General features: G+C 38.0%; 1 protein-coding gene across 2 annotated transcripts; it reads left to right on the top strand.

Moving 5' to 3' along the window:
- Positions 1–747: 747 nt before the first annotated feature.
- Positions 748–7,059, top strand: LOC147616218 (uncharacterized). 2 transcript variants are annotated; one of them, XM_086777230.1, is made up of 9 exons: positions 748–834; positions 969–1,048; positions 1,399–1,568; positions 1,645–1,740; positions 1,826–1,962; positions 2,029–2,135; positions 2,214–2,301; positions 6,505–6,555; positions 6,689–7,059. In XM_086777230.1, the coding sequence occupies exons 1-8, from the start codon at positions 784–786 to the stop codon at positions 6,550–6,552; spliced, it is 777 nt and encodes a 258-aa protein (XP_086633356.1). In that variant the 5' UTR covers positions 748–783; the 3' UTR covers positions 6,553–6,555; positions 6,689–7,059. The 2 variants fall into 2 exon arrangements, with proteins under 2 accessions (XP_086633356.1, XP_086633355.1); XM_086777229.1 differs by having other exon boundaries at positions 750–834; positions 6,730–7,022.
- The last annotated feature ends 6,034 nt before the right edge of the window (positions 7,060–13,093 follow it).

Raw genomic sequence — 13,093 nt, 5'->3', positions numbered from 1 at the left:
ATTATTTTAGTTGTGATGATCGCGCTTAATTCCCTTGCAATTTACGATTTGTATACACTCGGGGTTGTAGTTTGGTTCAGTTGCAGCAAGTTGCAGTTTCTTTCTAGTCATGATCACTTTCAGTTACAGTTGCAGTTTCTTTCTAGTCATGATCACTTTCAGTTACAGTTGTAGTTTCGTTTTAGTTGAAGTTTGGTTTCAATTGCGACTTGTAGTTTGTTTTCAGCATCAGCGAGTTGCGGTTTCTTGTAGTTGCAATCGCATTCACTTGCAGTTTTAGTTACGAGTTCTCAGTAATTATGGTCTACTCCAATTGCGCTTACAATCTAGTTAATCAGTTGTAAGCTGTGGTTTCTTCTCTAATTTCAGTTGCGAGTTTGTCTCGCGGTTTTGTCTATCTGAGAAATTGCAATTGCAGTAATTAACTCTTGTTTTTAAAAAAAAAAACTCTGATCAATTGAAAAACACACCACAATATAGATGTAAGTCACACAGACTATGTGGAGTGGACGGGCCCATCCAATAAATAAATAAAATGGGAGCGTGGAGCCACTCCCTGTGTGCATGGGCATGGGAATGGGAATGGGAATGGGCATGGGCATGGGCATGCGAGACCTCCCAGATTCCCCCCCTTTTCGTACGATGATCTGTAAAACCGCCGGGCCCCAAAGTACTGGTGATAAAAAGAAATGGGGGGGAGTGGGTTGATGCCGTCATGGATGATGTATCACCCTCACTACAAAGCCGTCCATTCAACCACATCTATCCCTTTCAACAAGCATCATGCCTGCTCTCCACCTCCTTACGCTGGGTCCTTCGCACTACTGTGAAAAGGTGAAGGGGTGTGTGTGTGTGTGTGTGAGAGAGAGAGAGAGAGAGAGAGAGAGAGCGCCTCTCATGCTTTCATTCTCTCCTGCACACTAACCTCCGTGGAGCATAATTATAATTTCAATCTCTCTAATTTGCAGGCAAGATGGGCTTTGCAGCGCTCTGTTTCCTCTTTCACGGAGACTGCACATTTCCCAGGTTTCCATCTACTGTTTGTCAAGTAAGTAGCAGCTCCTTTTCTCTTCTTCCTTGGTATTCATGAGCGTCTCCTAAACCCATCGACAACAATCTGCAAGCTTGACTGAATGAATGATAAACGCAGGGTTTTGTAGTGAAGGGCTTCCTACTGTTTAGCCGTTGTCGCTCTTTTCTCTAGAAGAAGAATGGCCATTCCCTCATTTTGTATATTCATTCTCCAAAATTGAACAACCCCCTGAATCTCATAACCATTATTCTCCAAGGCCCCCATATTTCACCTTATATAGCCCATCAGCATTTTGGAAAGCCTAAATGCCTCCCGTCATCATCTGGTATGATTGTGTGTGATTTTGATTCTCTACTGGCCGACAGGAAGCTGGGAACAGGTACAAGCTTGCCAAAGCTCATCATCACAGATGATGGAAAAGAAGCACGTGTGCTGCATGACTCCTCAGACATCGTAGCCTTCACTGATACTCTTATTAAGTCCGAACAACTCCGGCTTTATCCTGTAGATAAACAGGAAGCCATTCGCACATGGGGTAAAGGCACCGCTGAACCCTCTTGGGCCGTTATCACCTGCTTTCAGAACCAATGACACCTTATCCTTTCATGCAGAGGACCAGTTCGATGGCGTGCTGGGGCCACATGTGCGACGATGGGCTTACTGCCATCTGCTATACCACAAAGGCATCTTTGCTTCACTCAGCCATGGTAATAAGGGGTGCACATTCTTTCTTTTTGGATCACTCTATGTGCCCTCTATTGTCTGCGGATTACCTTTGGTTTGTGGTTTCAGGGGCTTCGATTTTCGAAAAGATAGGCGGGTTTCTCTTGTTGCCATTGATACAACGCAGACTTTACAAGGACTTAAACTGTCACGTGGAAAATGCTAAGGAAATATCTTTTGGCAAGATTGCGGAAATCTTTGAGAAGGTAGGTGGCAAGCTTTCCTCTTCATGCCATAGCAAGCTTCCATGAGGCCGAGAGGACTGTTTGCAGGTGGACGAAGCTCTTGCAGATGGGCGCCCCTTTATCTGTGGGGACACCTTCACAGCGGCTGACTTGACCTTTGCTTCACTAGGCGGCCCAGTTATCTTGCCCAGGGGGTGAGCTTCCAACTCTGCTTGCTCTCACACGCTCTGGTTGTGTGGGTGTGGAACTGAGAGATCCTTTGGCTTTTGCAGATACGGGACTCATTTGCCGACCATAGAGATGTGCCCTCAAGAAATGGCACAGAGCATACGACGTCTGCGAGAATCAGCCGCAGGAAAAGTAAGTTTTAGAACTAACGCACTTTGGGGCCCTAGTTATGGACCGTAACTCTAGCAGGCTGGAGCTCTAGAGAAATGGTGAGGATGGGTTGACTAGATCAGGTACCAAATTGTGACTACAGATTTTTCTACTCAAGGAAAATCTTAACTCCGACTCAGCCTCACCCCTGATAGCATGAACTGGTGTCCCATACCATAGACCCATGTTATCAGTTGAGCTACTCCAGGCCTTGAGGCTCCATGCTCCTGGCAGATGTCTCCGCCCGTTTGGATTCCGCAACAATCCATAACTGGGCCCTAGGTTCACTTATATAGACCAGCCCTAGCTATTGTTAGCTCTCGGTGAAGAGATGGAGGTTGAGTCTGATGGTTCAGGTAAGTGCTTGGATACTAACCTAGATTTGGCTTCTAGTTCCGTTCTCTTGGAGCATCCCAGTTCCCTGCTATTGACAATGAGCAAACTCAGTCATGCTCTCTGTTAAAATTACAGCAATGTGATGAGCTATGGTGGATCAAATATTAGAATCAACATCATTAACAAAGTGATTAGCAAATAATTAAGACGTGATTAGTGAGTAATTAACAAATAGCTTAATATAGGCATGGATAATAAAAAACCAGCAAATTCTCATTAGGCCAATGCCTCAATTTATAGTGTTTACATCCAAGCATCTAATCCCACTGATTTCTCCTTGATTCACTCTACCTCTTTTGCTTGATTCTCTCTACCTCTCCCAGAATATTTCCACACTTCTTAAATCTTCTCATGCTACCCTTTATTCTCTCCCAGTAGATTTTTCTCATCTTTTCGGGTTCTCTCACATTTACAGATTCTCTTTTATAGCCTCTAGTCAAGGGCTTGTTCTCGCACACATCCTATTCACTTGTATATTTCAACACCTCCTCTCAAATGAATACTCCTAGCACACTTGGACCCTATACCAAGTTTCTCTTCTACTTGATAGTCCGCGAGCGACCAGTGCCTAGCACACCTCTCCTCAAGTTAACTTAGTACACCTGGACCCTATACCAAGTTTCTCTCTTACTTGATAGTCTGTGACCAGTGCCTCAAGTCCCTAAACTCATAGTCCTTGACACTCTCTGTCTCTATGTGTCCAAGGCTACTACAAGTGCCCGCAACCTTGACTAAAGTGCTCACACATACATCTACCATGTGGCCTACATCATCGGTGGCTCAGAGGTGGTTTTACTTTGTTGGGGTAGGTTACATTGGGTTGTGGGGTCTCTCTCTCTCTCTTTCTCAGAGATTTTCACATGGCTCCTCACTCTTTGGAGCCTCACATCTTCTCTTGTCTTCAGTCTTCTTCTCGTGGCAGCTTCTCTTCACGTGTCCATGTCTTCCTCTTCTTTCAGTCTTCTTGTGGCAGCTTCTCTTCTCGTGTCCATGTCTTCCTTCAATGCTTTCTCTAGATCTTCTTCTCGGTGTGGATTCTCTTCTTGGAAAGAGATGTTCTTCTTCTTTCATGGCTGGGGCCATGAGCTTGTCCGTCAGGTCTTCTTGCTCCATGTGAGCAACATGTTTAAATGTTTTGTTGACAATTCTTTTGGGCTTTTGATGTTTATCTTGTATCATTATGCACTGCAAACCTAAATCTATGTGGGAGGTCTTACCTCTTGTCTTATTCTGGACAAGGACAGTGTCTGATTTTGAGTGTGATTTGCGGGCATTAACCAAGGGTTAAATGCAAAATGATGATTATCACAAATTTATCAGCATAATTTTACTATCAAAAATTACATTAAATCAATTTGTACGGGATGGTTGGAGTATCAAACCAACTCCGAATTGCAATCTGAAGTTATAGGGATCTGTATCAGATATCTAATGGTTAATTTAAACCCTCAATTGCATCAAAATACAGTGATTAGCATTGATTAATCATTGATTAGCAAATTAATCCTCTGTTTTGTGTACAAAAAACAGAGTATGCGGGGAGCCCAGATTTGAGGCCTTAGAGTTCAAATGAGCTCAAATCCTTTCAAGGCCATCAATAGCAATTAGTCTAGTAGAGGATTAAGCCAAGAAACAAGATTTGACCAAACATTGAATGCTTAATCGTTTTACCAAAGTCACCTGCAGATTTGATGAAGAGCTTGGATCTCACTGTAGACTTGATCAAATCAATTTCTAACTTCACAAGCTTGTAGAGCATGCTTGAAAACCCTTGGAGCTATAAGGAATTAGACCAATTTGATTTGGAGTAGACAAGATCTGTAAATTTCTCAGAAAAAACTGCACTGGAAAAAATTGTAATTTCTCCTAGATGCGCCGGCGGTTTGCGTTTCTGATTTGATAGGCTGGAGTACAAATGAGTTGGCTATCTATTGCTAGAAGGGTTTGGGCTAATTTTGAGTGTGCAAGGAGAGGGAGCTCCTTCACTGGCTGGGGGTACAGAAAGCTTCTTGAAAATAACTAAAAATTTGATTATTTTTTTAATTATCTACTAATCTTAATTAATTAGATAATGGGCTCATAAACTTGATGGATTCTAAACTTGGCTTTGATACCATGTTAAAATTACAGCAATGTGATGAGCTATGGTGGATCAAATACTAGAGTCAACATCATTAACAAAGTGATTAGCAAATAATTAAGACGTGAGTGAGTAATTAACAAATAGCTTAATGTAAGCATGGATAATAAAAAACCAGCAAATTCTCATTAGACCAATACCTCAATTTATAGTGTTTACATCCAAGCATCTAATCCCACTGATTTCTCCTTGATTCACTCCACCTCTTTTGCTTGATTCTCTCCACCTCTCCCAGAATATCTCCACACTTCCTAAATCTTCTCATGCTACCCTTTATTCTCTCCCAGTAGATTCTTCTCACCTTTCCACAGGTTCTCTCACATTTACAGATTCTCTTTTACAGCCTCTAGCCAAGGGCTTATTCCCGCATACACCCTATTTACTTGTATATTTCAACACTCTCCTGGTATGAGCCGAACTGATTTCTTTTTCGACTCCATACTTGTTAGGGGGACATTCCAGTTGAAGAGGGCCTTGTGAGTATCCCCAAATCCACAAGGTTACATCCTAGACAAATGTCACCCTGGGCAACACTGCCCCTGTGTCCCTGAATGGAGACAGAAATCTTCCACTTCTGCAACTAACCAGAAATCAGCTTTCCCTGCTCAACCTTCTCTTGCTTCTTTCTCTGGATTTGCTCGCTGACAGAGGAGAGAGTCATAGGAACTTTTAGTGCAAGCACCGACAAAATCGATTCCTTGATTCCATAGATGCACTGGTGCTCCATGTGCTCTATCACCATCATGGCCTACTTACTAGGATTGAGAGGGTTGTAGAAGTAAAGAGCTAATCGATGCTGCTGCAGCTGGATCATTTTATCATGAGCATACTTGCTTTCATGTTGGACATCTCAATACTTTTGGGAGATGGTAAAAGCCAACACTACAAGACAAAGAGAATTGGGTCCATTGTTGTAGGTATATTCAATTCATTTTAGAATGATGTAGAAAAATAGAGAATCATGCTCAAGGTGCCTAGTTTAGAGAACCCTTTGCTAGGATGGGTGGGACTACTATCACTCTCCTTTGCATGCAGGAACATTTTTCTTGAATCTTGACTTTCAACCTTCCAAGGATGTAGAGAAAGCCTAGTGAGATCATAAGAGGGATGGATCACAGAGGTTAGTGTCAGAGTTCCAGCAAAACAAAATACTGTGATCATGTGCTCTCCCTACTGGGAGGTGTTACTGAAGTGCTAAGAGGGGGAGCAAGCCCCCCGGTGGCGTGGGTGGTGTGTGGCGGGTGTGGGACAAGTGCTGTAAGGATGAAACAACAAGGGCCGTGTTGTCGTGCTTAGTTTCTGGTGCTACTGCCCTATAGTCTGCTTCTACCCATGAGGCGTCACTTACATTGCTCTGCATTCACGCTGTTACAATGCTTGCTAAGCCTTGGGTCAAATCTCTCAGCTACCAGTAGATCCTGCATTTCTTGAACTGCCTTCTCTTAAGGGGTCCTTAACAGAGAGCTTTAACTCCGGCCATAGGAAAAGAGGATGGAGTTTAAACACGTGGAGGATGGCTGCATCTTATATTCAAGGTCTAGTTGTGGTTTACTTGATCTTTTATTTCTGCAAAAATTTCGATGCTTATTTTTCTTGCAAGTATGGTTTGAGAATTTTTTTAAAACAAGGATGTGGGGTTTGCATTGCAGCATATCTTGAAGCTGTATGAAACACAACGCTATAAGAGTGCAATCTAAATGGTAAGGGCTCTTTGACATGCTCCAGCCTTAATCTTGTCTTAGCACACTCACTTTTTATTCTATATGCTTCGATCTCTGAGAGGATAGGGGTGAAGTTCATAGTGGCTTTATTTTGACACAAGCCTTCTTTCAGTACCCAATCTTGAAATGTGGTTTTTTGGTTGGAAATGGAAGCTATCAAAGCTAGAAACCAGGTCTGCAAGTTGGGCTCCAACCAGACAGCTAGCGGCAGCTAAATTTAAGTATATTGAAGTTGTGCAGCTACATAAATGTGACACATTAGCACCATTCATAACATTGTTGCCACATGGCCCCTTGCTGCAGTATGCTTTGTGAACTTTGAATCTATGTATCATTTAATTTTATTGTCATGGTTCTAAAACTCCTTCTTTAAGGAAGGTTCAGAACTACTACACAAAACCTCCCTTGGAAGCTTTTAGATGAATAAACCCACCCCTTTTGATGTAGTGAAATCATCTCATGTATGTCTTAACGAGCGAGACACCAAACTGGCTACTATGAATGTGTATTGTCTCTCATATTAATTACCAACATCACCATTATATGTGTCGAAAAATTGCCTATACATGGCTTTTAACGTCTGACCATGGCGAGTTTTACCAAGTGTCCTTTATGGAACCAACACCTTCAAGGATGAATTAGATAGTCACGCATCTGTTACAATGATTTTGTTTATAATAAACAGAATTGCAATCAGTTTTTTAATAGGTAAAAATGTCAAATACGCGCCAATCATTTACTTTGTAGCACTGTATCGAACCTTGTAGCATTATATTTCAGATTAAGTTATGCAATAAATCATTACATCTTGTAGCACTAAATGGACCACAGAAGTAAGCATGATAAATGGAGAGATGGATAATAAAACTGCAAAATAGCTACTTTTATCCTTGGTTATTTTAACATTCTTCTCTCCATGCTTGAAGAGAACATTTACTAGATGATATAAAGAACCGGCATAGAAGCATTTGGAATTACTTCTTACTGCATGTTATCACTCGTTGCTTTCACATATGGACAAAGGTACACTACATAGAAGCATTTGGAATTACTTCTTACTACACGTTATCACTCATTGCTTTCACATATGGACAAAGGACTTCGTACAAAGGGTATACACTTGCTTTACTAAGGTATTACTACAGTTTTTAAGCCCATTTTGTTCCTTTGTGGACGACTCCATCAAAGAAATTAAGCACTTGAATACAAAGTGGTTGATGTTTTAAGTGTTCAACAAGTACAATTGTGAATAGTCTTAGCTTCTTTTTTTGTTGGGGTAAATCGTAGCACTAGAGAAACTTTTTAGAGAAACTTTTTTCCTAGCCAGTGAAAAAAAGATAAGCTAGAGTACAATCATTTTTGCGTATTCAAAATCTCAATGTTAATCGGTTTTTACAACTAAAAATTTGTAAATTTTATCGCTTTTTGTAAAGAGTAAATTCAATTGATTTATTTGAATTTTGACCCATGCAAAATATAGTAAAGGATGGTTTTTTTCTAGCACTAGTAAATAGTCTTATGGAAATGGTAAGGAGAAGGATTTTTTAAGAAAAAATCAAAATCCAAGTTTACGCATTTATTTGGAACAGAGAAGACGAAAGATTTGATTTTTGGTAAATACTTAAGCTTCAAATAAAGAATGAAGAAGCTCACCCAAAAATCCAAAGGATAAAGAAGGCAAGGGTATAAAAATCTATGGGCAAAGGATTAAATGGTTTTATGTGATTTTTGTAGATCATTGGATGGAGCCCTAGATCAAGGGCTGTAGATTTATCTCACTTTGTGTAAGTAGAAACCACCTTTCTTCCAAGAAAACTGCTTTTCATCTCTCCTAACCTCTAAATACTCATGTTGTAAAAGTGAAGCTACACGGCATGGGGGGAGAGATTGCACCCAATCTTGTCTTGATGGTGATATTATTCTTTCTCTCTTGACTTATGTTATGCTATGTGATTTGATTTTGATTTAATTCAAGTCTTTGTTTTAATAATTGATATATTTTATGAGTTTTTAATTATTTCTTCAAGAAGTACGAAAGAGTCCCGTGAACAGTGGTATCAAAGCTTTGGTTTATCTTCTTGAAGGCGGTCAAAAACTTGTAGACAAAGAGGTGAAAGAGACAAAAACAGAGGTGACTTTGATAAATTTTTTGAATTTAAATTGAAGAAGAACACATTTATGGATTTATGCTTATATATGGTTGAAAGAAGGCTTGTTTTTAACCATTAGATAACCAATCTCCATCAATCTATTGCCCAAAGGGTAAAACTAGGTGGAAAACCATTAGTGGGTTTTTCAAAACCACAAAACCACCTTCTTCATAATCCTCTTTATAATCTATCCATACGGATTGAAAGAGCAAGGAGAGGAGCATGGAGAGCCATAGCCAAATTGCTAAACTGCTACAATGTTAAGAATTCCATCATGGAGGGATGAGGATTTTTCAGAGAATTTATTTTTCAAAATTGCTTTTGGGATTTATTTTTGTCTTCCTCAATTCAGTGCTGGGCGAAAATCTCTCTACCCAAGCTTGTGTGAGTAAGCTAGAAAATATAAATATAAATATATATTTTTTTTATTTTCTCTTTGCCCACCCTCCTTCACGGGCAACGCAGCATAGAGTTGATTTTTTTTCTCTCTCTTTCATCACGCGAGCGCCAATTCGTGGACTAATTTGGACGTCTCTTAAAAGTTCATGAGAGCGCAGCACTGGTGGTAGTTTTTATGTGCGCCACCCGACCGAGGGCAGATAGCTTGGACTGGAGCCTTTAATAATTAAAGCTTTGTGTGTGTGTGTGTGTGTGTGTGTATATGTATGTATATATATATTATATATATATATATATATATATATATATATATATATATATATATATATAAGAGCCTTTTTTCTTATATATATTTAATAATTTTTAAAATGCCCTATGGGCTACTAAGTCTACAGTAGCTAACCACAAGAAAACTTTTTTTTAAAGGAGCTTTAGGTTAAAAAGATTTTTAAAAATAATAATAATAATAAATAACCTTTGTAATAAAGCTTTGATTAAAACTTTTCTTTTATCTTTGTAATAAAGCTTTGATTAAAGCTTTTCTTTGATTAAAGCCTTATCTTCTATTATTTCCCAGCCTCCTCGGACATAAAATTAAAACTTTAAATGGCCTAAAACATTGAACATAAATTGCATGCAAGGGTTTTGAGAGCTTATGTATAGGTATGCCCTTATTTACTTTGCGAAAGCATGAATCAAAACCTTCTCTAAACCAAGAGATCAGAGAAATGATTAGCAAAAACTTCTATCATCTGACTTCAAGGCAAAAAGAAAACTTTGTTGAGAACCTCAAAAAGCTTTAACTTTTGGGAGTAAGACCCTAGATCATAGAGACCAAAATCTTGTTCCAAGACTTCCCTTCAAGGATTGGAAGAGACCCTAATTTCTTTGTTCCAGTCTAATTATTTTTGTGATACATAGATTACAATATTTTCAGGATAGCCACAACAATGTGCGAAAGTTCAAGAGTTTTTATATTTTTGTGATATTTGAACACCACTTTTATTTTTTATTCTCAACTCATCACACCTTGAGGTAATTTTTCTTATCTGTGATTATTAATTGCATCATATATATCTATATTTGTTTATCTAACATTTTACCATGTAGATGTGCTTCCCCAACATCATGTGAGTACGTATTCAACCCATTCATTAATTACATTGTGTGTTTAAAAATTACACTAATTAATTCGAGAGGTATGAATCCTGGAACTACATTTAAATTGTTTGGTACCATATAGCATGAGCAATAATATTTCTTTTTCAGAATGATTCCAGCACTCCCAAGTAAGTTCCTATATTTTCCATAATCATATATATACTTGCAATATTTGTGACCTTTTTAATGATGTATTTTGTAGCAAAGCTGTTCGACACTTAGAAGTAAGTTGCTATCCTTCATAGCTTAGTAAATAAAATTTTCAATATTTCTATGTAAGTTTTATCTTTCAGACGGTGACTCAAACACCTTCCAAGTAAGTTTCTCATCCCTATTCTTACAATAGGTGATCATGCTTAAATATTCATTTGATAAAACTTCAAGATTTTTATTTCTTATAAATAGTCCGTAGATATGTATGGAATTATAATCCGTTCGCATTCTTTTGCATTTTTCTCAATGTAAAGTATCATTTCAGTTGAATATATATATATATATATATATATATATATATATATATATATATATATATATATAAAGGTACAACTCTCTACACTTGAATTTCATGTTTATTATTTAAGTTTATGTCAACTTCAAAAGTAAATTAACCTTTCATTATCCAGACTTGTTTCATCTACTTTTGGTTTATAATTTCACGTATCCTTGAGTGTCAAAATTCTTTTGATAGATAATATCAATGACACAACGATAGAGGTATGTATATACATATATTCACTTTCTTTTATATAACTTTTTTTAATAGGTATTTCTATAATCTCTTTCTAACCTAATAACCTAATTAATAAACCTTACAATCAACATTAGGATTAGTTCAAGTTCAATAACTTAAATGAAATTTCTTAGATAGAGAGAATTTGTGTCGGAATTTAAGTTTCAGAGGGCTGGCCACTCCACCTCAAACTTCTATTCTAAAGGAAGTGATGTATGGAATTAATCTGGTGGTATGGGACAACAGATTGGTTTCCAGACACATTTATGTCTTCCATCTTTCTACCATCCTATGTGTGTATGTACAACGTGCCTATGTGGTATGGGACACTTAGACTCGTCTTACATACATTCATTTGATTGGTTCACTGCATATGCATTTTGTGTAGATCTAGTCTTCTTCGACACCTATCATGAAGCCATCCTCTCATGCGTTTATGCAACTGTATGTCGGGGATGCCTGTATATGGCATGCTTTTGTGCCTCCATTGTTTGTTTCAATTGGTTCGTATGGAGGGGTGATTCCCGGGGTACGTACGCCTGGCAAACATGTGTGTGGCTGCCTTCACTGTTTGTTTCAATTGATTCGTATGGAGGGGTGATTCCCGGGGTACTTACGCTTGGCAAACATGTGTATGGCTGTTATTTGATTATTTATGGGTTGTCTATATCTCAAGATGATGACGGGATTAATTGATTTGTTCAATTAATTGTTTAACTAACATGGATAGTGTCTCAGTATAGCAACAAGAAGTGCGAGGATAATGATTGAGGTGTCGCATTGCATGGGACGTGCGAGGGTACCGATCGAGGTGTCGCACTATACGAGGGTACCGATTGAGGTATCATATGGCTAGTGGATTGTGCGGTGGTGTGACGATGATGATCATTTTTCTTTTGTATTAAACTTTTTGTACATGTTATCTTGATTTGATATCAGTGTGATGATCACCAATTTTGGTGTTACACGAGTTTTCTTGATTGGTATTCCATGTCCATGAGAATCTCTAAGACATGCCTTTGTGCCTCTAATCCATGTTCGGACCTTTGAGTTTACCTTGTAGGTTATGACATCAACAATCTTGTTCTCTTGGCATTTTTCTTACGTAATTGAGGACAATTGCTTCCTCAAACGGGAGGACTGTTACATGTATATATTTTATCATATTTTTGATGAATGAATAATTGTACAAAAATATATTTAATTTAATTTGTGCAGGATTCAGCTTAATGGATTGTGCAAGTGGGCACAAGATTAATATATAGGTGTATTTGTGCACAAAGTCATTTTATGTAACAAGGCCCACTATCAATTTTATTTGGGCAAAGGTTTTTATATATACAAACCTTAGGGATTTAGATTTGATTAAAAATGTGTAAAGCAATATCCCAAAAGTGAAAAAAAGCAAGCCCAATTTGTACGCTCATCTATCCTTAGCTCCTTGGGCTATTTTTATGAAATAAAATTCTCTAAATACTCATGTCGTGGAAGTGGAGCTACATGGCATGGGGGGGGAGATTGCACCCAATCTTGTCTTGATGGTGATGTTATTCTCTCTCTTGCCTTATGTTATGCTATGCGATTTGATTTCAATTTAATTTAAGTATTTGTTTTAATAATTGATATTTGTTACGAGTTTTTAATTATTCCTTCACGAAGTACACTTCACGAAGTACACTGAAGGGTCCCGTGACACTTAAGCCACTATCTTTAAACAAAACAAAAATAGAGGTTATACTTGGGAAAAAAAGATATAAAAATACTCACAAGGTTTATCAAATTAGATTAGTTGATGGTCAAATATTATTATATAAATAAATTTAAAAATAGAATCAATATCATTTAATAAAAGATAAAAAAACTTTTAAGTTTTAAGGAGATAATAATCTTATAAGTTATAACACTAGTCTTGTAGAAAGAGAATAAAAAAGATGTCCAAAAGTTCTAACACTAGACTTGTGGTGGAGAACAAAAATGATACTTAAAAGTTTTAACACTAGTCTTGTAATCAAGTCCTAAAAGTAGTTTTAGCCAAAAGAAAAAAATGGCTCGAGGCTAAAAAATTTGAAGAGGACAT

The sequence above is a fragment of the Cibotium barometz genome, chromosome 38 (genome assembly GCF_041138505.1).
Source record: "Cibotium barometz isolate CiBa-2024 chromosome 38, ASM4113850v1, whole genome shotgun sequence".
Lineage (NCBI taxonomy): Eukaryota > Viridiplantae > Streptophyta > Polypodiopsida > Cyatheales > Cibotiaceae > Cibotium > Cibotium barometz.
This window is presented reverse-complemented; position numbering and strand designations above follow the sequence as displayed.